Source organism: Quercus suber, unplaced genomic scaffold (assembly GCF_002906115.3).
Source record: "Quercus suber isolate HL8 unplaced genomic scaffold, Cork oak 2.0 scaffold_694, whole genome shotgun sequence".
Taxonomy (NCBI): domain Eukaryota; kingdom Viridiplantae; phylum Streptophyta; class Magnoliopsida; order Fagales; family Fagaceae; genus Quercus; species Quercus suber.
Genome location: NW_027070135.1, coordinates 347,857 through 360,501, shown reverse-complemented (window position 1 = coordinate 360,501; position 12,645 = coordinate 347,857). Strand labels below are relative to the sequence as shown.

Sequence of the window (12,645 nt, the reverse complement as noted above, 5' to 3'; positions counted from 1 at the left end):
CCCAAAATTTTGAGGTGTTTGGATTTTACACTCCAAAGTCTTGAAATTTCAAAGTGTAAAATCTAAACACTTCCAAACTTTAGGGATTAAAATCCAAACAACCATAAAATTTAGGAGTTAAAATCCAAATTTTGAAATGCTAGGGTGTAAAATCCAAATACCCTCAAACTTTAGGGAGTAAAATCCAAATTTTGAAACTTCATGGTGTAAAATCCAAACACTTCCAAAGTTTAGGAGTATAATTTAAAATTTAGCCCGCTTTTTAATTGATTTATTTTTTAAAACTTATAATTTGTAGAATAGAAGTCAAATAGAATGGTTCCACACAATGCATGCACTGAAACTTCTCTTTTTATTGGGTAAATCTTTCGGTGACTAATAAAAATGCATTCTAAAAATAAAATAAAAATGCATTCTAAAAATTCTATCCATTCATATCTATAAGTGTACAACAAGAAAATTACGATTCAATGTCTTTTGTTGGGCCTCTCAACTTTGTTTTTACAGTAACATTTACAACTTGTTATGTAAATACAAAACTTATTAATTTTGGATATAATCTTTACCATTATTGGCCGATTCTCTCTCTCTCTCTCTCTCTCTCCATATATATAAAATTAACTTTTATTTATAAAAAGTTAAAACGAAACTAATGAAGACTAGCTCAGGCCATGTGCTGTTAGCAGTATGATATAATGAAATTTCCAGAGAGAACAGAGAACGGAGTTCCAAAGTCCCAAAAACAGAACTATTGATTCTTCCTTCTACAACCCAGAACAACCCAAAAATTGTGTTCAAGTTTTGTAAACCTGAAAGTTCATCCTCTCACCACCAACCTCATCCTCCAAACTCCATCTCCTCTACCATGGCTGCTACTGTTCTATTCCTCATTTTGCTTACCACCACACCACCGGCTATGGCGATCCCTCAGCTTCCAACACCACCATTCCCTTCATTTTCCACATTCAGTTCATCACCACCACCATCACTACCTCCACTCCCACCATTCCTCTCATTCAGTTCACCACCACCACAACAACCTCTTTCACCACCTTCCCGACCTGTGATTTATGTGAGCTTGGGAATTTTGACCCTCACAGCCAGTGTCATACTCCTTTTAGTCTTTGCTCACTGCACAAAGGGGAAAAAAGAGAGGAAGAGCAAGACGACACTGAGAGTGAGAGTGGGAGTGAGAGTGAGAGTGAGAATGAGAGTGAGTCAGAGGAAGAGAGACCGTAGGTAATATTAATTTTAACATTAATAGTTTTTAATTCAGTTACCTTGATTTGGTTCATTTTTGGTGATTGTGTAGAATTTTGATTATGAGTTTTTATTACCTTTTATCAGTGTTCTCCTGATTTATCTGTCTTAGTTCATTACCTCATTATGTCAGGTTGTAAGAAACTTTTTTCAACAAGAAAAAAAAAAATCAGGCCTAAGCAAATTTGATGTTAATTCTTTCAAGAAAAAGAATAGGACTTTGGATGATTCATGACATGATAAAGGGTTTGTGCCACTGATGTGTTTTGTTTAAACAGCACAAGTGATTTTAGTGCTAGGTTTGTAAATAGGCTGAATGCCTTGTAAAGTTTGAAAGGAATGGAAGCAACAACAATGATTGTATTCAATTTGTTATGAATGTTGTGCACCATTTTATAATCCTAGCCGTGTCTTGCTTTAAATGGCACAATTCATCTGGATGTGGTGGTGATTTGACCATTGCTTATGATTCTTGAGGTTTGTTTATATGGGTTTAAGTTTTGCAGGTATGTGGTTGAGAGAGAGACAGAGGAACTGTGAGATTCAGAGGTATAACCCCGATTGTGTTTGCTTCTTATTTAGAAGTTTAATATGATCAAACTTTCATTTTCCAGTATGAATTCCCTAGTTAGCCAAAGAGTCTTTAACAGAAAATGGTATGGTTCATTAAACTCTGACCATTATAATATCTCACATGGTGTTGGAGAGTGCACTTTGGTCCCAAGCAGGTGTAAACTTCTAACAAAATTGATTGAAATTGACAATCTTCTGAATTTTCTCCAACTTTTTCTTTCAAATCGATCAGGAGCCTCCTCATTGTAGTAGAATCTGAAATTTAATACTCGGGAGGGGGTGGGAACACCTCATTCTCGTGATTTTAACTTTTCAAACAAATTCCAGTATGTCCAGGTGCTAAAACATAGGTAGATCTTTTCATTCAGATAGCTGTAAATTTACATTTATAATGATAATATATTAATATTTGGACTTTCTTTTGGTCAGGAGCTGGAGCAACACAGGAGCTGGGGTATCTACTCTTGTTGGAGCTGTTGCTAAAGAACACTCAGGACTTGCTTTACTATTTCATTCCTAATTTGCTAGAATAGCTGCTGCACTCAGCATTTTAGAGTAGTTTCCTCAGTCATCTTTATGGTTGTATAGTTGTAGGGGTCTGTTTCATCTGTAATGGCTTGTCGCATAACTGCTTTGAATCTTTTTGTTGTTTTTCCATTAATAGCTGCTGATTGGTTAGTTGATTATTGTATAATTTTCAGTTTCTTACATGCAAAAGACACATCCTTGTTGCTAGAGGGAAGCAACATATTTGTTGTTGGTATCCATCATTAAGAAGGCAGCACATAGTTTTGTTCCAAGTCTCATGTTCCAAATATCATCTAGAATCACCTATTCAAGCACCTGTTCTTGTGCTGAGCTCCAAAAGTCTTTCAGTGACCTCTTCATCCCTCAGCTCTCGAATTTCTTCTCTTTGCTTATTAGATGATGAGAGAAGACTAGTTAGAAATTCTTCCCAAACGTATCTTTTTTACCCCTGCCCTGTCCTAGCGGGTATCCTTTTATAAGCAAATTAGAATGTCTATCGGAATCTTCAGATAATGTCTTCATAAATGTGTGCACCATATCAACAACAGATTTAAATGTTCTAATATCCATGAAATCAACAATTGTAACAGATTACCACCATACACGCATGGTGCGATGGTCACTCCTTAAGTATAAGTGCTTGTGAAGTGTGGGGGACAAGGATCAGGATTCACACACATATACACTTGGATTAGGCTAGAGTAGAATTCTATTTTGTATTAAAAAAAAAAAATTGGAACAGATTACACAATCATTATCCAGATAAATATACCATACTTGACTTGGCTGTAAACAATGAACCAAAAAAAAAAAAAAAATTGTAATACAACACAAGCAACCATATATATAATATAAGGAAAAAAAGTAAACAAATTTCTCATATTAATGTTAGATGTCTGGTAGTGAGAAGAAAGAGGCTGTTGATCAGAGACCAAAATCATCAATATGTGAAGCATGAGGCCTAAGAATTCTGCCAACCCAGTTTTCCAAAAGCAAAGAATATCATGCCACAACGAAATGGAACTACATTATGACACAAAAGAGCACTACCAAGTGAACGCAGTTCAGATTTCGATACACAAAAGAGGACGTCCACGACATTTTGATTTTGCTACTTCAATCCCAATTCTGCAAGACACAAATTCTATTAATTGTCAATTGAACTGTATATCATTAACTCAAGCCGACTCTAAGTCTAAGGTAAGCTAACTGTAATGTAACACCAAAATGTAATCTTTCAGATTCTTCATCAAAACAAATAAATTCAACAAAACCATGTATGAATTATGAAAATGGCAAGAAAGGCAGCGCGACTCTATGACTCTAGCAACCAATGCATCACTATAAAGATTGAAGAATGAATAGAAGAGAGCAATCCAATGACTATATTAATTCTAATTCAGCAGTTCAGTCAAACGAACCAACATGTCAATCACAATTTAGTTATTTATTTGGTCACTATTTATCCTCATTGACGCCTTCAGAAGAGAACGCAGTCTTCACGAGAAGCTGTGCCTCTACATCTCCCTATAAACATATTCTACACCCTTATCGTCTCCGAGTTCAAACCTCCTCTTGAAGCTCGGCATCAAGAATGCCAGCAGTACCTTGATGTCCAAGTAATCGGCTGCCTTAACCAGCTCAACGATGCTCTCGTCGTTCTCGTCATCCAAAATCAACTCCGCTACTCGTTCAAATAAATGAAGCACAGTCGACGGAGGGAGTATCAAGTGGAGACTCAGGCTTTTCTCGCAGTAGTGGATGACACGGCCAAGAACGGAGCCAGACACGTTTAGCAGAGGGATCACAGTGCTCTCCAAATCGGTGCTGTCTTCGAGGAAGAACTTCAGTACGCCGAACTCCATCGCTATGGCTTCCTTCACCATGAATAGCTTGTCGTCAGCGGATTTCAGCGTTATCCTCATCGTGCTGGTTGCGGTAGAGTTTAGGATTGCGTCTTGGTTCGCCATTGCTGCACAGTAAAAATGAAAAATGGTTAACGGGGAACCGAGTATTTAGATTTATCGCAAATATATAAATTTGCCTATAACTTCCTGCCTAAGATCTTATTCTAATGAATTTTCCAATTCTTCCGATTCTTTAATTCAGTGAGGGAAGTGAATGGAGCTTGGTGATTAAGAAACTTGAATATAAAAAATCAAATAAAGAGAATTTTTAAAGTTTAAAAAAAAAAAAAAAAACTCAGATACAAAAGGTGGCAAAGACAATTTTGTCAAAAAAAAAAAAAGTAGCAAAGACAAAAGAAAAAGAAAATCAAATAAAGAGAATTTTTAAAGTTTAAAAAAAAAAAAAAAAACTCAGATACAAAAGGTGGCAAAGACAATTTTGTCAAAAAAAAAAAAAGTAGCAAAGACAAAAGAAAAAGAAAAAAAAAATAATAACAATAAAGAGATAGTGTGAAAACTGAGAATATTGAGACGTGAGTAATGAAGTAAAAAAATGGCTTAAAATGATAATACAAAAGAGAAAAATAGACACTACTAATTATGAGTTATGTTAATGAATGCTTTAAGACAATTATTAAAAATTATAATAGGAAAATTTTGATACTACGTTTATGAGAAATATAAAAAATTGTCAACAAAATTAATTAATTTATCATTTTCCTACAAAAAGATTTCTAAAAATAGTTCTCATTATTTATTTTGGTAGTTAGCACATAGTAGTATTAACATGTGCGATGCACGGAAAAATTTATCATCTTATACATAAAATATAAAACTATCAAAAAGATATTGTAATTATCCATTGAACCATTACATTTTATTTTATTATTAGTATTTATAAAAGATAGAATGTTATTATTAATTCTCAAAAGTATAGAAAGTTGGTGCCCACATGCTTAGTATATTGATAGAACTAAAGGAGACAACAATATAACAGGTGTAATGCTATGAATATACACTCCAGATATCAAATCAGCTCTACAGTCAATTTGATTCAGGATTGTTACTTTCATTCCAAGAGTTCAGGTGTAGAAGAAAGTCCTTAAAGCTGTGCTTGTCGGGCAAGGGTGACTCATGCTCTCGTTGACAAACTATAATCACATACATGTATGTATTGCAAATATACAATCCAAACTGAAATTTAGGTCCACGAATTGAATCAAATACATAAATAGACAAATTTCAAAACAATCAATCAAATCAAAAAAACAACTAATTCACCATTTCTATGCAATCTCTCTGTTTTCCCTGTATCCACCGTCATTTCATAAACTTTTCTACACGGTAATCTACACAAAAACCTCTAGTCAATCAATTGATTTACCTAATAAAAATTTGGGATTTTGAGATTAGTTTATAAAGATCCTATTCCTTCCTAATTTTTAAAAGGTATTAGAAATAATGTAAAAAATCTTAAAGAAATTTTTGAGTGGTGCATTGGCCAAGTCCAAGGCAACCTTCAAATACAATTTATAGAAGCAAGAAAGATAGAGAAAGGGAGTACCTTCAGGCGCTTTAAAATCTTGTAGCTATTCATCAATGCTATGACCTCCTTCTAGTGCTTTAGCTCAATATTAGATGCTGCTACCTTTAGTTCCTATACATAAATCAAATACACTCTATCCAATAAAAAATGTACATATTAAGTACTCTAAATGGCATAGTGGATTCTGCACAGCCACCTTGCCTAATCATATCAAAATATGCCCAAAGGATCCAAAAGCTAAGACAAAGTATTCAAATAAAAACCTTTCACCCTTGACCGTAACACAGCCAAACATCAATGCATCCATGTACATTCTTTCATCATGAAATACAATACTATTACATTCAGTATTTCTAACAAAACATATGTCACAAATTGCAAAACTTCAAAGCCTTTTGTTGCCTTCTAAACAATTCATTATCTCCTTAGATACCTTGCATTCAAACAACTCATCAATACCTATTTCATTTTTCAATGGTCTCTCTGTGTATCTACCACTATTTGCACGTAATAGTTTGGAGTTGCGTGCTAATTGAGGTTTTAATAATAGTTTCTATGGTTTAGTGGTTGTGGCTCAAATTCAGTTCTTTAGGGTTTTCCAAAGAAAGAGGCCTCTTAACATGGTTTGGTGATTGTGGCTCAAATACAGAGAGATTGAATGTTAAGAGAGACCGCGGAAGACATTGATTGTGGTGGTGAGCTAATCAGTTTAGCTGTTTAGGGTTTTATTAGAAAGAAATCGGAGAAAAAGAGAGGACATGTGTGAGCTTTAAGGTTTGGGAGATGAATTAATAAAAAAAATATTGGTGAAAAGAATTTTAAATGAATAATGATGTGGAAAATTGTTTAAAAAAATGATAATGATGTGGCAAACTCTGGAGAGGTCAACAAAAAGTCAAAGCCTTCGGTTATATATATATATATATATAAGCAAATCCTTCCAAGATTTAGTAGAGTTTAAATCACATTAATAAATTGACTCTCTAATACCAAAAAAAAAAAAAAAACATTAATAAAAAGTTACTGATAAAACTATTATTAGCAAATGTTTTTTTGGCTTATCTATTTAACTTTGTTTTCTTGTTGTTGGGTTGCTCTGCACAGCAACCTATTTTTATTAAATAGATTTATTTATATAAAGAATTTATATATTTTATGAGTATGTATTTATCTTTGCTACATATGAACATATATATATATATTTTGTCAAATTTTTTGTCTATAAAATTAAAAAAAAAAGAAAAAAAATCCTACGTAGTTCATGTTAATTAGTAGTAATTTTTCATCTAAAACAAGATAATCAATTTTCGCCTTAGGTCCCCAAATGCATCAACCTGTCCTTGTGACACTTAGGCACAATCCGATCCTACACATATAATGCTAATGGAAATCAATAGATTTTATGTTTATACCAAAAAAATAACTTGTCTTCACCGCTGCATATATGACTTAGGGTGCGTTTGGATACCGCTTATTTTGCTGAAAATTGAAAACTGAAAACTGAAAACAATAAAAAAATAATTTCCAGTTATTGTTCACACTCACAAAACACTATTCATTTTTCTTAATGCACTGTTCATGGAACATGAACAATGTAAGAGGCGCTGGTCAAAAAAAAAAGAAAAAAAAGTAACGCAAAACATGAACGCTGGATGTGGGATCCAAACGTTCACTTAGTGTCTATTTGAGAATAGCTTATTTAGTTGAAATTAATTTTTTTTTTGCTGAAAGTAAATAAAAGTTAGTTGAATATTATAGTGGGACTCATAAATAGTACCAAAAAGTACAGTTAGACACATGAATAGTAGAAAAATAAGTTGAAATTTTCCGCTTGTCTCAAACGGACACTTAGGATGTATTTGTTTGGAGGTGAAACATGGTGGATAGAAAATTTTGGAGAGAAAATAGGAAGGAAGATTTTTTTAGAGTGTGTTTGGTTAGGTAGGGAAGAAAGAAAATAAATGGTAGGACCAAGTGTTTTTTTCCCGAGACTATCAAAATGTTTTCTCCTCAAAATGGGAAGAGAACTGAATGGGGATGAATTTTTTATTAATTGCCAAAAATGCCCTTGGCAGTAACGTTCTTTATTTATTTATTTTTTTTGACAAGAAAACTTCTTCAAGTTGTCATTTTTTTTTCTTCTCCGTTGGGCAGTAACGTTGCGCTTTTTTTTTTTTTTTTTTTTTTTAAGGCCTGGGTGACTCCACATGTTGTAAAAGGAGATTTGTATATTCCCACTTCCCTCTTCTTTCCGTTACCAATGTTGCAACTTGTACCAAATAAAGCACTTAAATGTTTCTTTCTCATAAAAGGACAGACCAAAATCTCAGAAACACTATAAACTAAACTACAATGCAAGTAGCCAAAGGCCTTGTAGCTGAATTAACACCTCCCCATTTGCAAAGTGCTTGGGGTCTAGGGGAAAAATGGTTCGAGCTACGGGTTAAGTAGCATGTTGCAATTATTTATCAAAAAAAAAAAAAAAAAAAAACTNTGGTGAGCTAATCAGTTTAGTTGTTTAGGGTTTTATTAGAAAGAAATCGGAGAAAAAGAGAGGACATGTGTGAGCTTTAAGGTTTGGGAGATGAATTAATAAAAAAAATATTGGTGAAAAGAATTTTAAATGAATAATGATGTGGAAAATTGTTTAAAAAAATGATAATGATGTGGCAAACTCTGGAGAGGTCAACAAAAAGTCAAAGCCTTCGGTTATATATATATATATATATAAGCAAATCCTTCCAAGATTTAGTAGAGTTTAAATCACATTAATAAATTGACTCTCTAATACCAAAAAAAAAAAAAAAACATTAATAAAAAGTTACTGATAAAACTATTATTAGCAAATGTTTTTTTGGCTTATCTATTTAACTTTGTTTTCTTGTTGTTGGGTTGCTCTGCACAGCAACCTATTTTTATTAAATAGATTTATTTATATAAAGAATTTATATATTTTATGAGTATGTATTTATCTTTGCTACATATGAACATATATATATATATATATATATATATATTTTTTTTTTTTGTGAATGGACATTAACAAAAAAAAGTGTGCATTATTGTTTGCTTCCTAAATAACTATGTTATACTAGGTTCATTATTGGATGAATGGACATTAACAAAAAAGTGTGCATAATTTTTGCTGGGAAAAAATGTGTGATAGAAACGTCTTATACACGCGCATGTGTATATTTCTATTTGTAGCATGTTGTAATTATTTATCAAAAAAAAAAAAAAAAAAAAAAACTACAATACAAGCTGTGGGGGCATTTTTTGCTTCAAGGAAACTCGTGTGTGGGAAATCCTTGTATTGGAAGGAAACACATTTGTAAGGGATGAGCTTCAAGGAAACACTTCATGCCATATAAGGGATGACGAATGAGAATTTCTCATTGGTCATCCCTTATATGGCACGAAGAGGAAGGATTTCCTTCCAATGTGGGACAAAGAGCAAAAATTACTTAGGAATACACATGAGTTTCCTTGAAGCAAAAAATGCCCCCACACAAGTATAACCATGAAGATTCATAGAATCATTAGCATCATGATTCTAAAAAAGTACATAATTTAACACAAAAAGTTCCTGCTTCAACACATTATTTTACAGCTCTCACTACATCTCATTTCTTATTTATCACATCAAATTCAACACTATTTATTTATTTATTCATTTCTCTCTCTCTTTTACACTTAAAATGATCCTTGACTTCTTGTTGGTGATCATAAAACATCTTGGCAAGAGTGTTTTTTCCCAGACCACTCATTCCACGTACAGAAGCAACTCTATAGTTTTTCTCTTCTTTTCTTCAGTCAATAAAGATGCCACCAACTAAAGAGCTGGTAGTGGTGGGGTTTAAAAATTATTTTGAGAAAAAGATTAATAACGGCAGGCCGAATATAGTTTGAAAGCCTAGGCAAAAATTTTAAAATGGCATTTTTATATTTAAATATCATTTAAATAATATTTTGTTTATTTTTTATATTATATATATATTTTTTAAATTTCCAATCTATTATTAATTCTTACTTATTATGACTAATTCATCCAGAGTGAGCTAGTGTTGTAAAATTTGTATTAGTTTTACCATATTTTTTATTCGCTTAATAGTAATTGGGTTTTATTTCTACTAATTCATAATTTTTTTTTGGGATAATTACACTTTACCCACCTGCGGTTTGCCTCTAAATTCTATGTGCCTACCCGTGGTTCAAATTTTGACGCTTTGCCCACCTGTGCTTCTGACCGTTAGCCCTTCGTAACCCACCTCTCCACTCTCCGTTACTCTAACACGTTTTCTTTCAAAATCAAAAGACAAAACAGATCAAAAAGTTAGGGTTTTTGATTGCTTAAGAACATTTTTATGAAGCTGAATTCAAGTCCCGAATTGTCCAACAAGGCTGTAATCTCCGCCTCACCCTCCAATTTTAATTACCACCATTATTATACCACCGTAACAAACATATAAGGAAAGTAATCATTTAGATTCTTATGCTTTAAGCTCTGTTTTGATTGATCAGAAGGCAAACGAAAACTTCAACAACAAAAAGAAAGAGAAATCCAAGCTTTTCGCTGAGTTGAGCACTTGAGTTGAGATTTTCGCTTCGTTAGTTCCATTTGTTTCAACAGAAAATAACTCCAGTTAAGTTCTCTAGTAACTAAGAAAAATCTTTAATTCGAAGAAAATTAATTTCTATCAAATATTTCACAGTACAAAATGCAGAAATTCAAAAACTTGTCCCTCAATTTTCTCCGCAGCCAAACAGAACTTCACCTCATCTCACCGCATATTTCAGTTTAAGAATATCAGTTACAAAGTTTCAAACTCTATGCCCCTGCTGCTAGCCACCACAACCCACTGCCATAGCCACCACCGCCCACAACCTCAAACCCCAACCACCAAAACCACAAACAAGTCACAAACCCAAAATCAAACCACAATCAAATCACAAACCCAAAATCAAATCACAAACAAGTCACAAACTCTAACCCACAATTGCTAAACCACCAAGAAAAAATTTCACAAACCCAGACCCACGATGAATGAAAAAATTTCACAAACTCAGACCCACGAAGCAAAAATTTTACATACTCAGACCCACGATGAGGATGAACGAGGCGCTGATGGGTTTGTTATTGAAGCTGGACTCTGTGCCCGGAGTTAATTCGATGGTGAGGGAGGTGAGGAGGAAGGTGAGCCGTCGGATCGTGGCGTTGCAAGAAATACTTGACGCCGTTTCGAAGGCAAAGACGGTTTACGACGACGACTGTTACGAATACGGGTTCGTGAGGAGCTGGGACGACGTCGTTGTGAAGATGGAGGAAGAGGTTTGTAGAGAAAGAGGAGGTGATGAGATGGAGAGGTTTTGTGCTAAGCATTTGGGGTTTCGTTGCTTGCAGAGATTTCTCAGTGGGCCTTGATCTTCTGTGCTTCAAAGACACTGATTTTGCCCAGTTTGTTCTTTGTTGTGTGAGTCTCAGAAAGAAACGTCTTTTTTTTTTTTTTTTTAATTTCTTTTTCCTTTGGCAAATAAATGCTTTAAAACAATATTTAAAATGAAAATTTCCCCATTTCAATTTGACTAAAATTATTTTAGTACTCTAACGAGTTCTTTAAGTTTTATTTTTTCTCATGTTTGTGTATGTTCTTCATGTTTGTCCATTTTCTTCGTGTGAGGAGTGTTTTGATCCGTTTATGGTTTTATTTTTTACATTTTCTGTGTTAGAGTAATGGAGAGTGGAGAGGTGGGTTAAAGAGGGCTAACGGTCAGAAGCACAGGTGGGCAAAGTGTCAAATTTTGAACTACGGGTAGGCACATAGAATTAGAGGCAAACCACAGGTGGATAAAGTGTAATTATCTTTTTTTTTTTTTTCTTTTTGCATGGAGAAAGTGTTAAAATTATTACAAATTTTATAGCAAAAAACTTATAAACTGATGCGGTAATAAAATGATACTTCAACAAAAAAATAAATGAGTAATGAATCACTTTTTAATATTGTTGACATATCAATTTATAAGTTCTATGTAATAAAAATTTAAATATACTAGCCTAACTCTGATATTTTAGGCATTTTTAATTTTAAGAGTGTGGGAAAAATATGTACACTAACTCACATTTTTTTAGTTTTTAATTAAAAAAAAAAAAACCATACTGGCCCCAAATTAAAGAGTTGCAAGTCATCCATATCATTCCAATTCCAATAAAAGAGGTGCCCCGCATATGTTATAGCTGCTGGAATGGGTTTGCAATTGAGTAATTGTGGCGGATGAAGTTATTGGGCCTGAAATTCTTTCCTCTGTTCGAAACCCAAATTGCCTTCCCTGTGCTGTGCATCAATCTGCCTACACAAAAAAGCCCACGAATGCCTGAAACAATACTACTGCTACTACTACAAGGTCAAAACGACATGTAGCCCATAAATACAATATAAATTACAATCTAAAATTTTGATTTTGAACACAACGGCTAGGATACTAACAGTTAATAGTGAGAGTTACAATCAAATACAAAACATAAAGGCTTAATTCCTTAGAATTGCCCTGTCCATCTTCTTTTTAAACCAACCTCCATGTAAATTTTCAAGCCAATTCATAAAATTAAAATCACCAATCCTCTTGAAAGCCAGGCCTAAACCATATGTTCATATTATTGCATATCAACAGTGTTCAAGTAGGAGAATTTGGCATTCTGTGCTTTTAGTAAACTACATGTTCAGTTAAGCCAAGCTACTCAGTGAGTCAGATGTTGGAGATTGTTCTTACTCACAAGTCACAAGGTACATGTTTCCTTGAACCACTTGCATTTGTATATATTTTGTTAGAAACAAA

General features: G+C 33.5%; 3 protein-coding genes across 4 annotated transcripts; 2 read left to right on the top strand and 1 right to left on the bottom strand.

Moving 5' to 3' along the window:
• Positions 1–666: 666 nt before the first annotated feature.
• On the top strand, positions 667–2,639 carry LOC112035783 (actin cytoskeleton-regulatory complex protein pan1). Of its 2 annotated transcripts, none has more exons than XR_002885543.2 (3): positions 667–1,239; positions 1,767–1,809; positions 2,263–2,639. XR_002885543.2 is itself a non-coding variant. In XM_065766246.1 (3 exons), exons 1-3 carry the CDS (start codon positions 866–868, stop codon positions 2,351–2,353), a joined length of 516 nt encoding a protein of 171 aa, XP_065622318.1. In that variant the 5' UTR covers positions 667–865; the 3' UTR covers positions 2,354–2,639. The 2 variants fall into 2 exon arrangements, 1 of the variants encoding a protein (XP_065622318.1); XM_065766246.1 differs by having other exon boundaries at positions 1,759–1,809.
• Positions 2,640–3,878: 1,239 nt separating this feature from the next.
• Positions 3,879–4,331, bottom strand: LOC112035771 (SKP1-like protein 1). The gene has a single exon (XM_024068602.1). It carries the CDS (start codon positions 4,329–4,331, stop codon positions 3,879–3,881), a length of 453 nt encoding a protein of 150 aa, XP_023924370.1.
• Positions 4,332–10,918: 6,587 nt separating this feature from the next.
• Positions 10,919–11,236, top strand: LOC136064472 (BAG family molecular chaperone regulator 5, mitochondrial-like). Its single transcript, XM_065766244.1, has one exon. The coding sequence runs from the start codon at positions 10,919–10,921 to the stop codon at positions 11,234–11,236; it is 318 nt and encodes a 105-aa protein (XP_065622316.1).
• Positions 11,237–12,645: the final 1,409 nt, after the last annotated feature.